A 20,373-nucleotide genomic window follows, 5' to 3' on the forward strand; every position below is an offset into this window, starting at 1 on the left:
TCTAATAAAGTTTGTCATCTAATTTCGGGAACTATATGGAAGCATTAGAGAGGTGGAAGCATTTAACCAAAACTGACAAAGCTAAATTGGTCAGACCCGATTAGTAGTAGGATGAAGGACATCAACAAATCCCAGGATTAAGGTTAAATTGAGAGAGAGAAAAACATGGAAGAAAAAAATTATAAGCCACTTCCATACTACTTCCAAAATTCTATGTAGATACATTTAAGTGATCACCGGCAACTTGAGAATAAACTTACTGATTCGAAGACTCAAATGGAAGAAAACAGTAGTGACAATTATAAGTAACTTATATTTGGAAAATACATCACAGATTCTTTTATTCCAAACATACCCAATATAACAGCTAATACAACTCGTGAGCTTTTCAAAAACTTTGATACTGGGTTGAAGAATAGAATTTTATTTGTTACATTGGTAATTAACACCTTACCTAGAACACTAAAAAGGAGAACTCCAAAAAATTGAAATATTAGACATTCTGACAAAGGTTAAATAAATGTCCGATATGCATAAATTGTTAACAGATACATATCAGAAACAATTTCTGCCTCTCACAATTTATCCCTGTCTTTTTGGATCATCTTTTAGCTTTCAGGGCCTTACATTCCAAGCTACTGCTGTGCTTATTTGAATATTTGTGCAAAATAAAGCACGACAAAAACATAATGAGTTATCCAATATTTGACAGTGCTGTATTAAATCATATAATTCAAATACAAGTGAAGTAGCCTTCAAGCTCTATGAAGAGTTCAATAAATAATTTAACAGAGGATGCAAAAGATGTTCTCAACAACAACTTGTACAGATGAGTCTCTCCATGAGAAATAGTCCTATGAGTGAAGGAACCAATATGAGTTGGACAATGGCACAAAACGTTGAAGAGATTGGGCTTCACTACAACTCTGTGTCCTATATCCAATCAGCCATGACAGTCAACCTCCTGGGAGGAGAAAGCTCTTGAAGAATTGAATGCCATGCCTGCAGAGAAACTCTTTTTCTTCATTCTAAAAGCATTATTTATGGTAAAAAAGAACTGTCACTGGAAAGCACAGTTGCTCTCCTTTTACACAAAAATAGAAAAAATATGTTGCCTATAAATGATTTGTTGTCAACATGTGGGCCTGACTAAATCATTTTCTAAACTTCCAATTATAGGCCTGATATAATACAGCCTCTTCTGCATCCAAAACTAGTTCAACTTATTTCAAATTCTAATCATCAATCTTATGAGTATATTTTTGTAGCATGTGGGAGAAATTCCATCCCAAGATGGTTAGATACAAAAAAGAAAAACTTAAATCTGATCCATCAATCAAATTTAAACCTATCGATTTAGATAGAGATCATAAGGGAAATTCAAGAAATTCAAACTCTAAAGACTCAATAAGGAATATGAACATTTACATGGCTTAATTTTTCTTTTGTATTTTGTTTTCATGGGAGGAGCAGAACAGATCTATTCCAGCTTGACTTAGAGAGAAGTAAGTAAAGCCGTAAGTTTCAGGGATGTGGAAGCTGAAGAATCAAGAACGATATAACTATCTGAAGAACAATGGAGCTAAAAGCAAAGTAACAATTTGGATTTGTCTTTGTTTCATTTTATTGTACTGTGATTGTCTATTCTGAAGGAATATTTCTTAGTGGAGAAGCAATTAAATTGTTGAACTCTTTTTGTTCTTTGTGGGCTCTGTTGATTCCTTAATTTCAATTTAAAATTTAAAAAGGGTTCAATTTCTTTGCTAATCAATCCATTCTGAGAGGTTTCAACTTTATACACTTTCTGCGTGAATAAGCTACTGAGAAAAGTCAAAGGATATTCCATTTTATCCAAACATTAAACTACTGCAAAGAAGAACTAAAGAGTGTTTTAGCAGCCTACATAAGAAGATACTCACAAATGTATGGGAAGATGTAGAAGGAAAGTGGTAAATAGAGGTATCAAGGGGACCAGTATACAACATCCCCTCTCATCACAATGTTTCAATGCTTTTATATATGCATTATAAACATTGTTTTTGTTATATGCTTAATATATTTATGTTCAAATAGTAAAAGACAAAAAAATCAAGTCAGTACATTCATACCTAGCACAATTAGAGTATATGTATAAAATACATAAATATATAATTTTTACAGACATATAACTATATCTTTATGTGCATTTATGCATGTTTGTCTTTGTAATGCGTATGTATTGTTGTATACTTACACAATTACAAACCACAAAATAGTCTAATAATATTTGAAAATGATTGATAAACCCATTTTTGCAAAGCTCCATCATGTTATTTAGTCATAAATATTCCTCCTAAAATTATTTTAGGAATACTAATTTAGATGTGTATTGTAGATATTTTTCACTATGCTGATTGTATATAATGGTTCATATAAAATAAACTGACATAATAAAAATAGAGCGCAAATAATTTAAAGCAGCATTTTAAAAACTATGTTTTCTTAAGCAACATATAAGACATCATCATCTTACCGCTGAACTGTAATCTTCTGGAGTGGAAATATCATTTTCTAGCTAAAATATAAATAAAAATAAAAGTGTGAGAATTTTTATAGTATTCTAGGAAGATAATGAAAACCTTCAGTTATCTTGAACAACAGTTGCTAGACAGCATCTGTTATTGCTAAGACTGCTTAAAATCAATACACATTTTTAAAATATGCTTATATTGGAAAAATGAAGCTAAATGTAATGACTTTTGAAAGTGAAGGTTGAATAATAAGGCTTGAATAATAAACAAAGATTACTCTTGACAATTGGTAATTTGAATCTCTCTTGATATTTCTCTTTCCTGGAATTAAATTGCGAGAAATCTTTTGGAGCCTATAATCAAGTTGAAACTTGTATTGGGGAAATAGGAAATATTTTATTTTACTGACTTCGGCCATATTTGAATCCTGGTACAAATCTTTTTTTTTTAAAATAAATTATTTGTTTATTTATTTATTTCCAAGACAAACATATATTGTAAAAAGTATATAAGCTGGTTACAAAAAGCTTTTGTGCATCTCTTCCACCGCCATCAAATATAATTCATATTAATTCAAATATCTTAACTCAAATATTTATTATATTAACATCATCATACCTTAAGGTGACCAGATTTTCAGATTGGAAAAGAGGGACGCCCTTGACCAGGGGGGGGGGCCTTGATTAAAAAAATTTTTTTTGTCAAAAGGTCACCCCAGGACACTGAAACCAGCATAAACACGAATCTGTTGCCAAACAAAATTTTGATCACGTGACCATGAGGATGCTGCAACGGTCGCTAAGTGTGAAAAATGGTCGCAACGGTCGCTAAGTGTGAAAAATGGTCATCAGTCACTTTTTTCAATGCCATTGTAACTTTGGTCACTATACCACATTTCTTGCCACAGTTCTTAAGTGAATAACTGCTGTGTAACTTGCATGTGTGAGGATGACATACAGAACTTCTTGTACCTTTGCAAACTATTCTAACTGCTGAATCATACCCAAAAATTAGGTAATAGCAATACATTTTGATCCTATGTCCAGCAGGTTCTGATTGAGTAAAAAATACACTCTCTTTCAAAACTACAATAAACACATCAATCTATAAATAAGATGTGAAACCATGTGGAGACAATATGTGTTTGTTAGCATATCAATCCCCTCCTCCTTAAATTAATACATGGATGTGGAATATAGTATGGTATAGATGTCAGAAATCATGGTGGGGAAACTTTTTCTTATGGAATGCCACTGAAAAACAGGAAAGACAATAACAAAAGATATATGATATAATGGATATGAGGCGATCCATGTAAGTGGATGAGTTTGCAACATTTGTATCTTTCTATAATTAATTACCTGTAAATACATTTTTAATTTAACGCTGATTTAATTTCACTGGTTCTGGATTGATATAATTCCAAGCAACATGCTTCTTGGCTTAAACCAAATGATAACTGCAATTGTGTTTAACAAAGCTTGGAGAACAGCTGATATAATTTTCTTTTCAAGAAGCAAGTTACTGTCTTTTCCCTTATTACGTAAAGATATGAGGTGGTTTGATTGGAATATTAAACTATGGAGGTGGTCTTTTTTGTACTATATTTCATCTTTTTGTACTATATTCTCCTTGTCCATGGCTATTATGATTAATACCATCACTACCATTTGTGCCGAGTATCTGAACAATATTTTCAAAATTAAATCACCCTGTGTTTCAGCAGTTTAGAAAAGGAGGAAGAAAAACTTGAAGCAGGGCCCAAAGAGTACTACCTCAATTTGAGGAATACATTTTCCAGGAAAGAAGTCTATGTGCCAAATATTGCAAATTAAAAAAGGTCATGTGACCATCTTCAATGAAGTACTGAGTATGTATACTTTATTTTCATAATTACTTCTTTTTCAATCATAGGAGTGAGGGCTATGATAATCTCCCATTCCTAAAACAAGGTTTATAATGGCAAAGAAAAGAGCAAATGCCTCTTTTATATAATACCGTTTCCAGGAGAAATCAATCAAACAACTAAGCAACAAATTTTAACAAGTAAAAGTTTACTTGCCAAATAAGATAGGTTCCAAGTGGATTGCCAATATCAATTGTTTCTAGCAGCAAGTTTTGTTTTCCAATGCAGGATGGCCAGTTCTGTCCCTTCCATTGTTTGGGAAAAGATTGCTTACTACCTACATTCAGATGTATTCTAAAATTATACCACAGCAAGTTAAAATGCCCATAAAATGACTGCAAGCTTTAAAGAATGTCTTGCTGTGTAGAATATCCTGGCATAATCTTAGCTATGGCAATATTTAAATTATATGAGTGTAAAGAGATTACAAGTGGTCCTTAACTTACAATAGTTCATTTAGTGACTGTTCAAAGTTACAATGGCACTGAAAATGACTTATGACTATTTTTCACACTTATGACCTTTGTAGCATCCCCATGATTATGTGATCAAAATTCAGATGCTTGGCAACTGGTTCATACTTATGAGTGTTAGAAGTTGTTGTGGCTTGTATGTCTAATAAATGGCATTTACAATAACTGTAAAGTAGAGTATCCAGTTTACTGATCTTATAAATCAACATTAATGTTTTAATGCAAGCGAAAGCCTAGGAATCTGAATCAGAAAGTGATTAAATGCAAAAATCCAAGGCTTTGAAACTTGGAAAGCACATGGCACAGAATGGTACAGAAACAACTAGTTGCAACTAGTTCACAGAATCACAACTGTGAGTGCATCCTTTAGTTAGAACAGAAGCACATAAAACCACTTGTATATTTTCAGACCAAAAATGAAGATTGATCAGATTTTTTGCATCCTCAGTTCTATCTAATTTTCCTTCAGAAATCAGTACTGTTTTCTACCCTATTGTTACAAGTACATCCCTATTTAAATGAAACTGAAAAAGTTCCAGGACAGCAGAAATAATGTACAAGAAAATGGATTTTATTTATTAAAGGAAACCAGTTTACAATGTGAATCTCAAGTGAGAGCCATTTTAAAAAAAGAGAGTACAACTGATACCTACAGATATTGAAATGGAGAGCAGCAAATTCCACTAATTTAGAATCATAATTAAAATAATCCATGGAGTACTATGAATTATATGCATATTCTATGTTCCATGTTCTATCTCTCTCACACACACACACCCCGCCCTCCCAACTTCCAAGTAGAAAAAGAAATCTTACAGAATTATTCAAAAAATAATTTTAAAGAGAAAACACGTCTTCACCTCATCCGGAGATTCCTTCTCCTCCCCCCTCCCGCTTCTCACCGCCTCGAGAAACAGAGCAAACATTCCAACCTCTCCCGAAGCAACAAGCGTGTTGGGCAGGAAGGGAAGGCTTCTGGCGGCTCCCGGGCGGCGATCCCACTGCCATCCGCTCGCAGCAATCGAAATTTGGCAATCGAAACCATGAGGTCTCCATTCAAAACACACACACACACACACACCACACACACACACAGCCAGCTCCTTGTTAAAGGAAATTCTTTGCATTCTTTGAAAGTATTCAGATGCAGTCAAACTGGATCCAATTTAAAAGTAAGAAGAAACTTCCCACAGCGACAACGATTAACCAGAGCAACAGCTTTTCTCCGGAAGTTGTGAGTGCTCCGATACTGGAAGTTTTAAAGAATAAACTGAACAGCCATTGATCAAAAATGGTATAGCGTTTCCTGCCTGAGCAGGGAGCGGAGGATTGGAGTAGAAGACTTCCAAGGACAAGACCCCTTCCAGCTCTGGTTATTCTATGTATGTTCCATGTTCTATCTCTCTCTCTCTCTCACACACACACACACACATCCCGCCCTCCCAACTTCCAAGTAGAAAAAGAAATTTTACAGAATTATTCAAAAAATAATTTTAAAGAGAAAACACGTCTTCACCTCATCCGGAGATTCCTCCTCCCCCCCCCCGGCTTCTCACCGCCTCAAGAAAGAGAGCAAACCAAGCAGCCAGGAAATAGATCACTCAGCTGATTCGTCAGTCGCCCCGCGCTCATCAAAACAAGCGTGTTGGGCAGGAAGGGAAGGCTTCTGGCAGCTCCCGGGCGGCGACCCCACTGCCATCCGCTCGCGCCTCTTCTTTGGATGCCCAAAGCCTTCCAGCCCACTCAGGGCGAGTCAGCTGCGGTGCAGCCGGTGGTGGGCAGGAAGGTTTTCGGGCAGCTCCTGGGCGGCAGGTGTCTGGGTGGGAAGAGCTGGAGGGGGTGGCGGTGGCATTTTCACTGCAGAGCAGAGGCGCATGATCACGAACGGACTCCGCGACAGGAGGAGAGGGTGGGGGGCAGTGGCAGCCGCCCGCAGAGAACCTCCACGCGGTTCAGGGGCTTCTGCCGGGCGGCGGGAACCACGGAAGCGAGAGGAACTTCTCTGCGGGCGGCTGCAGCTGCCCCCACCCTCTCGGAGGTGGCGATCCCAAACACGAACGGACTCCGCAGAAGGGTGGGGGGCAGCGGTAGCCGCCCGGCCTTCCACGCGGTTCAGGGGCTTCTGCCGGGCGGCGGGAGCCCCGGAAGCGAGAGGAACTTCTCTGTGGGCGGCTGAAGCTGCCCCCACCCTCTCGGAGGCGGCGATCCCAAACATGAACGGACTCTGCGGAAGGGTGGGGGGGCAGCGGCAACTGCCCGGCCTTCCACGCGGTTCAGGGGCTTCTGCCGGGCGGCGGGAGCCCCGGAAGCGAGAGGAACTTCTCTGCGGGCGGCTGCAGCTGCCCCCACCATCTCGGAGGCGGCGATCCCAAACACGAACGGACTCCGCGGAAGGGTGGGGGGCAGCGGCAGCCGCCCGGCCTTCCACGCGGTTCAGGGGCTTCTGCCGGGCAGCGGGAGCCCCGGAAGCGAGAGGAAGTTCTCTGGGGGCGGCTGCCGCTGCCCCCACCCTCTCCTCCTGCCGCAGCGAGCGGAAAATTCTCTGATTATTAGATAGAATAGATTAGATTACTCACCAGTGAGTAAGCGCAGCTGCAACCCCAAAAGTCGAAAGGAAATGGAGACTCGCGCAGGCGTGCTCAGCTAAGCGGAGTCCAGCCAATCAGTGAGCTGGTTGGGATGGAAATTTTTCAGCACGTGGCGTCCAGGCCAATCCAATCAGTGAGCGGCAGGCTGGGCTGGCTTAAATTTGTAGGTAGGTAGGATAGAGAACAGAACGATGAGCCAGCCCAGCAAGCTAGCAGCTGATGGGCAGGAGCTGCGAGCGCCAAAAAAGCGTGCTTTTTAAAAAAGCGTGCGGGACGCGGGAAAATGCATTAAAAAGCGGGGGTGTCCCGCCAAAAGCGGGACGTCTGGTCACCTTATCATACCTCCGCTTTTATTTGACTACAGTTATTTAAACATCCTTCATCCTTAAATATACCAAAATTCAATCCATAACCACATGCTGGCATTTCATTTACTTATTTATAAAATCCTCCATTAACATTAAATCCTCATATCCTATTTCAGCTAAACATCCATAATATTTAATACCAAAGTTTTCTAATCCTCCAAATATATAATTTATTATCATTATCCTTTCTTTATTTAACTATATCCTATATCATAGCATTTCCCCCTTAAAATTTAATTGTATATAGTTTTTTTATGAAATTTATTATTATTAATCATCTTTATAGATAATCCAATAATATTTCTAACCTTCCTTTCTCATATCCAATTATTACTTATCATAACAACTCAACATTGTATACATTACTATCATTATCAATTTTTATTTAACTACACCTATTACCAATGGATTTAACTAAGTTTAGCTAATTTTGAATTATACTCTTCCATCTATCAGCCTGTATCTCTCCAATAACAGAACACTTATATCTGCTGCCATGTGTGGGTCCAATTCTCCAAACATCTTTTTGAACAAATCCATACGAAGAAAGTTTGTGGTATATCTCATATAATTTTGGCGCCCTCTTTTTGTTTCCTTTATCAGCTTGTCTTTAATTCTCAGCAGTGGTATCAAATGTTTTGCAAATAGTATTTCATAGTTCATAAATTCTTTGATATTTTTTCCTCCTTTTATGCCCTGTCTTTCGAAGTAAATTTTCTCTCCATTTAGCTCCTCTTCAAATATTCCATTCTTTCCTCCCTCAGAAATAAACCAATTGTCACGAATATCAATAAGCTCAAATTCTTTATCTCCTTTTTCCATTTTATTTTGCATTTGGTAAATATCCTCAGTTTTTTCCTCATAATTTGTTGCCAAAAACACCAAATAATCCAATTTTCTCTGAATTCTGTCCTCTGTATCAGACAGCCTCTGCAAAGCTGAAAGTATCACTTGGAGAGACACTTGAAAAGACGCCATGTTTATAAGCAGTTGTATTTTTTCTTAAGAACTCTGAAGCATTCGCAAGTGGAAGCAGGGAACAGCTGTACAATCTTATCAGCTCTTGAGCCAGAACAGCCAAGCAATAAAAGTGTCAAGATGTAAACAGTCAAATTGTTTATAGCCAGCTTACAGAGAATCAGGAGAAATATTGGAGTAATTTATCCGTTTGAAAAGGATTACTTAGAATCAATCCATGTGAATAACATTTAAAGAGTAGGATAACCACTGTCCAAAACCATTAAAAAGATCAAAATCGCCGCTAGGTTCTTCTATTCTTTAATTTAGATTGGTTTTAAAGTTTTTTAGGCAGTCCATTTTTCTTTAAACAATAAAAGGTTCTTACCAACTGGAAACACTTCTTTTTCAAATTGCCTGACTTTGGCAGTTTTAAAAGACTGGAATTTTTACTGCCAGATGAAGACTTTAAACCTGCTTTTCCCGGAGATTGTGCGGTACCCCCGAGATCAGCAAGATATAATCTTCCTGTTCACCATCTCTTCGGGATGATTTAGGTCAGTTAGAACCCCCCAGCAATAAAAGTATCGAGTGCGATCTCAGAGCTTTGAGATTGCACGTCGTCTCGTCACGGCCTCCAGGGTCCGCCCCCCCTTCCTGGTACAAATCTTTAGTATAAACTAACATTACAGGGAATTCAGTTTCATAATGGTGATATTCCTTAAATCTGACTGTGATATTACATACAACTGCAGGTAGAAAAACATTTGATTATTACAGCCAATCTCAATAAAAATAATTTTAACTTTACTGTGAAATTGATTTCCTGGTCTGGTTTAGAGGGCCAGAATATGGGTTGTGCTTGATATAAGTTGCTCAGATTCGTTCAGCAGCTCAGTGGTCTCCAAATATAATAAAATAATTATTAAAGCCTAGCTCTTCTTGGTCCTTTGCTAATTTTGATGTCATCAATCATCCTTCTGGAAGAGCACAGGGGGTTGGGAATAAGGTCATGGTCTTGATGAAGTTCTCTTTCTTCCTTTAGTGCTGGTTCCAGTTAGATGGGAGGACAGAGACTATGTTCTTCCTGTGTGGATACTTCTGGGCTCCTCAATAACCTTGTACTTGCTTTTCATTTACATGGCACTACTGGGAAAGATCATCCACAGCATGATATTAGACCAGCGATGGCGAATCTTTTTTGGCTCACATGCCATAAGTGGAGGGAGCGCAGGGGGATCATGTGCGGGCACGCCACACCCATAATGCAATGTGTGACACACACACCCAGTGTGCATGCACGCACTATAGGAGCTCCCCCCCATTTTTTCCATGCTTTTTTTGTCCTACCCAGGTTTCAGAAGTTTTATAGGAGCTTGGGGAGAACGAAACAGTCTCCCTCGCCCCTCCGGAAGCCCTTCCGGAGACTTCAGGTACCTTCATGAGGCTTTCCTGAAGCCTCCGGAGCAATCAAAACGACCCTCTGAGCAAACCGGAAGTCCGTTCCTGAACTTCCGGTTTGCCCGTAGGGCCAGTTTTTGCGCTCTGAAAGCTTCAGGGAAGCTCATGAAGCCTCCGGAGGAACCCGGAGGGGCTGGGGAGGCTCTTTTCACCCTCCCCAGGCTCCTATAAAGTCTCTAGAGCTTGGGGAGGGCAAAAATAGCTTTACAAGAGGGTGAACTCAACTGGCCAGAGCACACATGCGTGCTGGCTAGCTGACAGGGCAGCGCCTTGTGTGCCCTGACAAATGGCTCCACGTGCCACCTATGGCACGTGTGCCATGGGCCTGCCATCTGTATTAGACAATATCAATATGCTGACAATATCCAGTTACATATCTAAACTCTGAGCCAACCAAGTGATACTGTCAAGCTTCAATTTCAATAGCTAGAGGCTAGGAGAGTTTGGATGGAAATGTATTTATGCTTAACACTTGATAAAAGAAATGACTGTGAATTTGGAGGGGCATTCAGTTCTAGAGATATTTTTATATAGGGCTATGCTATCCCAGACTGAAGTGGGAGGTTCCTATAGACTTCTGGTTCCACAAATCATCTTGTGTGATAAGTGCGCCCATTTATGAATTGGGAGCTCTATTCACAGTCATTGGCATTCTAGTTATGTGTTATCTCTATTACTACAATGTTGTCTTTTAAAGCCACTTAGAAATTACATTTGAATATTTAATTGTTCAATAGAATGTGTAAAAGATTGTTAAAGCATAAATAGTTATGGGTGCTCTTGTATACTCTTGTGTAACACTGGAAACATGTAAGTCCACTATGACCAATGGAGGCCAAGTTACAATTCAAGATGGAAGTCTGATAATTTTCATAATTGTCATGCTTCAATTACCTCTCCCTATCCAATATGATCTAACAAGATTAGTATTAGTATTCCATAAAAAGCCACGTCTTTTCTGTTGCAGCACCAGTCTTTTGGAATTGCCTTCTCTTCCTCAAATATGTTTGATTCCAACCCTATCAGCCCAAGGAAGGTCCTGAAGGTCTTTGTCTTCCTCCAGGAACTGGTCTAATTGTAACTACAGGTAGTTCTCAACTTACAACAGTTTATTTAGTGACCATTTGAAATTACAACATCACTGAAAATAATGTATGACCATTTTTCACACTTATATGATAACTGTTGCAGCATCCTCATGGTCACAGAATCAAAATTCAAGTGCTTGAGAACTGATTCATATTTATGATGGTTGCAGTGTCCCAGTGTGACTACCATTTTCAATCTTCTCATAAGCAAAGTTAATGGGAAGCTAGATTCTCTTAACACTTAAGATTGTAAAATGGAGCAAAACCCACTTAACAAATGTCTCGCTTAGAAACAGAAATTTTGGGCTCAAGGATTTCCTGTATACTCATTGTCAGGACTGTAATTTTATCACTTACTTTCATTTAATACTTTTAACTTTTGTTAACTATCCAAATGCTTCTGGCAAATGGATAGTTCTATGGACGGATGGACGGAAGGAAGGGAGGAAGGAAGGAAAGGAGGAAGGGAGGGAGGGAGTAAATGAGCTTCTGCAGGATCGTTTGTTGTAATATTCTGTGGGAGTACATATATGTGAATTCATAACTTAATTAGATAGGGAGTCTTTTAAAATTTCACCTATATTTCTCCATGTTGGTAAAGTGTTTATAATGCTTTATGAAGAATAAAGGATAACTTTACATTAGTCAAAATCTGTATTTCATAAACAAATTGTTCTTAAAAATTACTATTTATAAATTGAAAAATACTAATAAGGTTAAGAAAATTTTCAGATTTATAGATAGAAATATTTGATAATTTACTTTGTATTTTGTGTCATGTACTGATATGATCTGTGAGGACCCACCAAGGATTTTGATCAGACATACAGGTAGTTTTTATTTAATGTCCATTTGTTCAACCACTGCTTGAAGTTAGGATAGAGATGAAGGGACTTACAAGTAATCCTTAAAGTTCCTTATTGGTTTCTTATTTTGCACACTAGTTAAATAAACTTGGTATGTGAGAAAAGGCCCCATCTGTCACACATTGGCCTTCTTTCACAAAAGAAAGCCCTGGCTGGCATGTGAACAGAAGCCCTGGGCAGGGCATGAAACACGTCCTAGCTATACCAGTATGAAAAAAGACAGCATGAAAGAAAGTCCTGGGAAATGTGCAATGCAATGGTGGCAGATATAGTTGGGCAGCTGGATGGTCAGGCATCTAAAAGGACATAAATGGAAGTAGATAAGACAGGTGAGGAGAATTCAAGAAGAGGGAGCCTATCATTTTACCGAGGCTCATGCTGAAAGACTAAGCAGAAATGACTTAGAGAAAGGTGGATCCCCAGTGGTATTCACTTAATCATGGCAATGGAGACTGCTGGGGTTGCCAATGACAAAATGATGTGGTCATGTGATATCACACTTTAAGACTGCAGTGTTTAGCGACAGAAATTTCAGTTACAATTATCTTGGCTTAACTGAGGGCTACCTATATTACATTGTAATAAAACCTACTATTAACTCAATATTTACAGATTTCCAATAACCAGTAACATTTCAAATAAACATCAATATAGATTATTTTGTGAGATCATTTTAAAAGACTTCAATTTCAATAAATGCATCCCAGAATTATTTTTTAATCAACATTATAAACTGTTTTAATCTTATCAAACTCTGGCACTATAGCCTCCTATTGTGGTACTGTTATTAATACTATTATCCATTTAAAATAGTGGTTACTTTAACTTTTACTTGCTCTTACTTTCAAAGCAAAGAAATGTAAGCATACTTATGATACATAATATACTACACCATCTAACAATAAGTAGCCTCTAACTTTAACCCTAAAAAAAGAAAAAAACCTCAAAGTCTGAAACACTTACTTTTGTGGTATATATTTGATCATGCTTGATCATTTCATCACTGGGCAAGGTTCTCACTGTAATAGATTCAGATGTAGCAGATGTAGCAGCTGCTTCTCTTTGAAAGCTATGTAGGGACACTTCTTCTGTTTGCAATTGGTTAATATTCAAACCTTCTTGTATCAATTCTTCATCTTTGACTTTTATGTTTTTCTTCTTCTTCAATGCATTCTGTTGTTCAGCGTATGCTTGTTGTCGTCTATACTTTGCCACCTGAACATAAAATAAAATCATGTTAGAGCACACATGGGCATTTTATAATCTGTGGGCCATATCCCGCCCTTTAAAGGTCCTTGCCTGGCCAAAGAGACAATGGCAGGATGGCAGTGGTGGGAAGGAAGTGGGATGGAGGTAGCAGCCCTCCCCAACAGCCCTAGTTTCTCATTTGTCTCCTGGGAAAATTGTCAGCCTGTGTTAGAATGGAAGACTTCTAATAAATTATATACGATTAATAGCTTTTGCTGTCAGGAAATTTGCCCTTAGTTCTAGGTTGGTTCCCTTCTTGATTAATTCCATCCATTGCTTCTTGTCCTACCTTCATGTGCTTTGTTGCCACCCCCAAATATTGGAACACTGCTATTGTGTCTCACACACACTCAATCCCTCTTTTATTTAGCCTAGACATACCCAATTCCTGCAACTGTTCTTTGTATGTTGACATCTGGTTGAGGAGTGTAAAAACAAAGCTCAGGTCCTGATTATTTGAGCTCTGTTCTTGTCCCTATTGAAGGCTTCTCTTGGCAGTTCTTTCAACCAGCCCTCAGAGACAAGAAGGAGCCAAAATTCAAGCCGGACTTTTAGCTCCTGAGTGAACACAGTAAAGAATGTGGTGTGCCTTAAGCGAGTGGAGAAAGTCCCAGGAGGCCCAGAGTAGGCCACATAAACAAGTGGGGGTACTGAGAATCCTGCTTGGATTTCAGGAGGGAGGATTTTCAGCTCCTATGCTCCTTATCTGGGACTCTGTTCATTTAATGACCCACACAATCACTTAATGACAGCAAATTAGAATGTCACAATTGCTGTTATTGAGCATAGCAGTCCACATAGACATTTTTGTGAGCTTCGCTTAACAACCTTTTCGCTTAGCAACAGATTCTGGGCTTAAATTTAAGCAATCCCTGCTTAAATTTCAGATATACATTTATGGATTAAATAAATAATCCTGTTACAGCAGTTAAATAACCTCTACTGTGCACATAGCTTACATTACACCAAGTAGAGTTTGCAGTGGTGTATACAGGTTTAATTACCAATTTTTCAGTGGCCTTATTCAACTTCCTCTGCTGTATAGTGCATTTACATTATAAACCTGACTTAGGGCAGTACATTTTTTGCCTTGGCTTTCAAGGCATCTATTTATAGAGCAAGACAGAATAACTTGCGATTCCTACAGCCACATGCCATTCCTTGCTCTTCTAAAATATAGATACCAGTTGGGACCTGTGGCATTTCCAAGCCATGTACAACCTCTTGCCAAGAGCAAAAGCTGTTCCCCAGCCAATGGCCTTGATACATATCACAAGCAGGGAAGAAAGCGCCTTGCTCTGGAACCTACGATTTGCGCGGAGAGGACCCCAAATGCAGGAATGACAGTTCCAACACACACACACACACAAACACACAAAAAAGAGTCATACACAAAGGAAAGCGCAACACGGAAAAGTCGCCAGGAACGCCTCGCTCTCTCAGCCATCCACCACTGAGCTTTATTAACTCCGCCGCCGCTCCTGACAGCGGGAAGGGGGCATACGGGCAATATATATATATTAGTTATGGAAAAAGGGGGCGGGGCCGGCAAGCTTTATGTTCCTTACCACCCATGAAGCCCAAGCCGCCCACGTCACCATCTATTTCTCTCACCTCACCCCCTCACCCGTGACCGCGACCAGGTTTGCCACCTGGCAGCCTTCGCACCCTGCGCTCCCTCCCGCCCTCCCTTCTCGCCTTACCACGGCTCTGCCCATCGCTATCTTCCTCTGTCTCTCCTCCTCATCCATTGGTTTTGCATTTCTTCTATACTTTGCCACCTGAACATAAAATAAAATCATGCGCATTTTATAATCTGTGGGCCATATCCTGCCCTTTAAAGGTCCTTGCCTGGCCAAAGAGACAATGGCAGGATGGCAGTGGTGGGAAGGAAGTGGGATGGAGGTAGCAGCCCTCCCCAACAGCCCTAGTTTCTCATTTGTCTCCTGGGAAAATTGTCAGCCTGTGTTAGAATGGAAGACTTCTAATAAATTATATACGATTAATAGCTTTTGCTGTCAGGAAATTTGCCCTTAGTTCTAGGTTGGTTCCCTTCTTGATTAATTCCATCCATTGCTTCTTGTCCTACCTTCATGTGCTTTGTTGCCACCCCTAAATATTGGAACACTGCTATTGTGTCTCACACACACTCAATCCCTCTTTTATTTAGCCTAGTCATACCCAATTCCTGCAACTGTTCTTTGTATGTTGACATCTGGTTGAGGAGTGTAAAAACAAAGCTCAGGTCCTGATTATTTGAGCTCTGTTCTTGTCCCTATTGAAGGCTTCTCTTGGCAGTTCTTTCAACCAGCCCTCAGAGACAAGAAGGAGCCAAAATTCAAGCCGGACTTTTAGCTCCTGAGTGAACACAGTAAAGAATGTGGTGTGCCTTAAGCAAGTGGAGAAAGTCCCAGGAGGCCCAGAGTAGGCCACATAACAAGTTGGGGGTACTGAGAATCCTGCTTGGATTTCAGGAGGGAGGATTTTCAGCTCCTATGCTCCTTATCTGGGACTCTGTTCATTTAATGACCCACACAATCACTTAATGACAGCAAATTAGAATGTCACAATTGCTGTTATTGAGCATAGCAGTCCACATAGACATTTTTGTGAGCTTCGCTTAACAACCTTTTCGCTTAGCAACAGATTCTGGGCTTAAATTTAAGCAATCCCTGCTTAAATTTCAGATATACATTTATGGATTAAATAAATAATCCCGTTACAGCAGTTAAATAACCTCTACTGTGCACATAGCTTACATTACACCAAGTAGAGTTTGCAGTGGTGTATACAGGTTTAATTACCAATTTTTCAGTGGCCTTATTCAACTTCCTCTGCTGTATAGTGCGTTTACATTATAAACCTGACTTAGGGCAGTACATTTTTTGCCTTGGCTTTCAAGGCACCTATTTATAGAGCAAGACAGAATAACTTGCGATTCCTACAGCCACATGCCATTCCTTGCTCTTCTAAAATATAGATACCAGTTGGGACCTGTGGCATTTCCAAGCCATGTACAACCTCTTGCCAAGAGCAAAAGCTGTTCCCCAGCCAATGGCCTTGATACATATCACAAGCAGGGAAAAAAGCGCCTTGCTTTGGAACCTACGATTTGCGCGGAGAGGACCCCAAATGCAGGAATGACAGTTCCAACACACACACACACAAACACACAAAAAAGAGTCATACACAAAGGAAAGCGCAACACGGAAAAGTCGTTAGGAACGCCTCGCTCTCTCAGCCATCCACCACTGAGCTTTATTAACTCCGCCGCCGCTCCTGACAGCGGGAAGGGGGCATACGGGCAATATATATATATTAGTTACGGAAAAAGGGGGCGGGGCCGGCAAGCTTTATGTTCCTTACCACCCATGAAGCCCAAGCCGCCCACGTCACCATCTATTTCTCTCACCTCACCCCCTCACCCGTGACCAGGTTTGCCACCTGGCAGCCTTCGCACCCTGCGCTCCCTCCCGCCCTCCCTTCTCGCCTTACCACGGCTCTGCCCATCGCTATCTTCCTCTGTCTCTCCTCCTCATCCATTGGTTCTGCATTTCTTCTATACTTTGCCACCTGAACATAAAATAAAATCATGCGCATTTTATAATCTGTCGGCCATATCCTGCCCTTTAAAGGTCCTTGCCTGACCAAGGAGGCAGTGGCAGGATGGCAGTGGTGGGAAGGAAATGGGATGGAGGTAGCAGCCCTCCCCAACAGCCCTAGTTTCTCATTTGTCTCCTGGGAAAATTGTCAGCCTGTGTTAGAATGAAAGATTTCTAATAAATTATATATGAAAGTATTTTCTTAAATGTATGATGTTCTACATAAACTTGCAATCTAACTGTAAGTTAACTCAGACCAAAGGTCGATAGTTAGTTTTTTAATGCAAAGTTTGAAAATAACATCAGAAGAAGTTGTAGTACAATAAGAGAATCAGTATGTAACCTATTTAATATATATCTTGAAATCTTCAAAGTAGCCAGTAATTTCTTAGAAATAATTCAAAATAAATTCAAACTTAAAAGCAGATAATACTATGTTGTATGATAGTATTATAATACTATGTATTGGGGGGGGGGGAAATGTCAGCTCACATGGTAAGATGCTGGGCCTCCGCACCGCTGCTTAGCAGTTCGATTCCAGTGAGCGAATAAACTGCAGGAGGACAAGAAAGGAGCTCCCCCAATTGCCTACTGGCATTCAGGTGTATCGCAGGTAAAGATAACACTACCAGAAAAAAATCCTTTCACAGAGAGAGCCAACCACTTTGGTGATCCCTGGCTAACACATGCCATATGCTAAATAAATTAATAAACTGTATTGTCATCAACTTTTTATTTCCCTTGCAGGCAAATACAAAAAACCACCAATGTATCTGAACTTTAAACTTCAGAAAATGTATTTTGACTTCATTCTTATGAATGTCAACATTTTTGATGCCATACAGAGAGAAGGGGGGGCGTACAGACACAGACAGACAGACAGAAGCAAGCAGACATCCTTACTATTTATGAGTTAAGAAATACAAATGTATCCTGCCATTTGAATAAACAAAAACAGTTGAGAAAAAATTTGGAAAAATGAAGTATTGGCAAATCAGGCACAAATATTGCATATGCGTCTGAAATAAAATAATTTTTGCAGTCCCATTGCCTGGAGTAGTGACAGTCCAGCATTTGGCTCCTCTCCCATTCACAGGAGAAGCTTGAGATTTGTAGAACAAAAATATTCACCTATATATTTAGCCCTTGCTAGCTCTTAGTCTTCTTTGCCTATTAGATTACCCAATTAACTAATTTGTTTTTTATGCCACCCATCTCACCTATAAAGTGACCTCGGATGGCTTAGCATTTTTCTAATTTTAAAATTGCAACACTTATTTAATGAAATCTTATGAAAACCTAACTATTTCATGGAGGGAGAGAGGAAGAAAAACAGGATAAATTTCCTTAGCTTTCTTTCCAGTTACTCCATTCAGCTATCTCCATCAAGCTTAGAGTAAGCACAAGAGACTTACTTTCATAGCAAAAGATACTTCCTATTCTCTGAAACTATTGTTATTATAGATATTTAACATCAATATTAGCAAAAGCCTGCAAATCTGCTCATCTTAATCTTATTAATTACAATTACAGAGACATTTTTATTATATCAGATATATTTATTAATTACAATCAATAAATATATGCGTGTCTTATGTGACTGATTCTCAAGATCAAGCAATCTGGTTTTTAAATGATTAAATAAATGAATTTAAGTTTTAAATGGTTCCACATTTAAAGTATCTACTATAACTCAATTAAATTGTAATTAAATGTTGAATTATTGTGACCATTTAATATGTCAATAGCAAAAGAATGGGGAAATGTGACTATTACAAGGCAATCCTTAACTTAACCATTCATTGTGACTATTCAAAGTGACCTATGACTGTTCTTCACACTTATGACCATTGCAGCATCCCCATGGTCATGTGATGAAAATTAAGGCAACTGGCATGTCTTTACAATGCTTGCAGTATTCTAGGGCATGCAACTATCATTTGCAATCTTCCTAGCTGGTTTTTAACAAGCAATGTCAATGGGGAATAGCCAGATTTTCTTAATGACTCTGTGAATCACTTAACATCCGCAGTAATTTGCTTAATAATTGTGGCAAAAAAGGTTGTAAAACTGTGCACAAATTAAAAAGCCATCTTGCATAGCAACAGAAATATAGTCCCAGCTGTGGTCATAAGTCAAGCACTATCTGTACTAGCAATCTGAAATTACTAATAAGATATTTAACGAAGGTTAACAAATCAAAGATTTTTTTGGGCGGGGAGGAGAGAGAATCTGTTTTAAACAGCTCCAGGATACCAAGTAAGACCATTGCCAAGTCAAGTTTGGCTCCTGGTTACTGCATGCATAGAAGTACTCTAGCCGTATAAGAGAAGCAGTTGCCACTATTTTCTTCCAAAATATTTTTTTTTTGATAACGTCATAAGTAGCTACGTGCAGCCAAGAGCTAATTTTCACACACAACTGCAATTTGACTGCATGGCAAACCTGAGACAACACTACAATGAGGAAGACTTATTTGGAAGGAAGTGCCAATAAAAGTGCCACGATTTCACTGCAAGTTTTGTTTATAACCCCTATCACATAAAGAATGGATGACTGTCCTAATCCATCTCTGCCTGCACTGATTTCACTTCATTTCCATTGAAAGGAACAGGTGCTGTTGGCATGTTGAGTTAATTACCAGTAGTCATCTGACAGACATTTAGCCTTTTTGAATCTGCCTGAATAATGTGCCATTATTTATTATCTTCCCTCAGCAACACAATCTTATTTCTCAAAAGCACTCACATAAATGCTCTCAATTTATTGTACCATGTCATCATACCTTTGTGCAAACAGTAATATTATGTTCATATATGTATTAGCTTTTAATTCAGCCAGTGGATAATTGACAGGAAATGTTATAAACTGAATCATACACCTCTTTCTGTTTCCCACACTTTTCCTTAGTCATACTCTCTCACCCTCCCAGCATTTTTCTGCTCTGGAATATTCTGTATACCAATAGAAAATCCAGTTAAGACGATGAGAAAGAAATCAGTAGACAAGTTTATGGACTATAATAGAAACAAATTTGGTCCTGTTTTTAATAATAATCTTAAAATAAATCTGAACAATATAAAAATAGCACAAGACCTATCTAACAGACTCATTCTTGCACTGGCACGTGCTTACATCTTACCTCTATTGTCTTGCTTTGTTTGCTCAAATTTCCACTGCTGACAGAGAGTTAGCAGTAAGAAAATTCATCACCAAGAGCAGCGTGTGGCAATAGGAATGATGGAGAAGTTGCCATAATTTAATCATTTTTAAAAAGACTTCTAAAATGCATTGTACAGCCTGAAT

The 20,373-nt window shown here is 39.0% G+C and overlaps 1 protein-coding gene across 5 annotated transcripts in view; it reads right to left on the reverse strand.

The window, feature by feature from the left end:
* The window catches only part of AKAP9 (A-kinase anchoring protein 9), a 115,870-nt gene that overhangs the window by 87,070 nt on the left and 8,427 nt on the right, over positions 1-20,373 (reverse strand). For 4 of the 5 annotated variants that reach the window (XM_032237728.1, XM_032237725.1, XM_032237726.1 and 1 more), the window contains exons 2-5: positions 16,961-17,038; positions 15,169-15,246; positions 13,181-13,432; positions 2,513-2,554 (exon numbers count right to left, since the gene is read on the reverse strand). In XM_032237728.1, coding sequence (XP_032093619.1) covers positions 2,513-2,554; positions 13,181-13,432; positions 15,169-15,246; positions 16,961-17,038 — 450 coding nt within the window. The remainder of the gene's footprint in view (positions 1-2,512; positions 2,555-13,180; positions 13,433-15,168; positions 15,247-16,960; positions 17,039-20,373) is intronic. The other variant, XM_032237727.1, reaches the window with a different exon arrangement.

Source organism: Thamnophis elegans, chromosome Z (assembly GCF_009769535.1).
Source record: "Thamnophis elegans isolate rThaEle1 chromosome Z, rThaEle1.pri, whole genome shotgun sequence".
Lineage (NCBI taxonomy): Eukaryota > Metazoa > Chordata > Lepidosauria > Squamata > Colubridae > Thamnophis > Thamnophis elegans.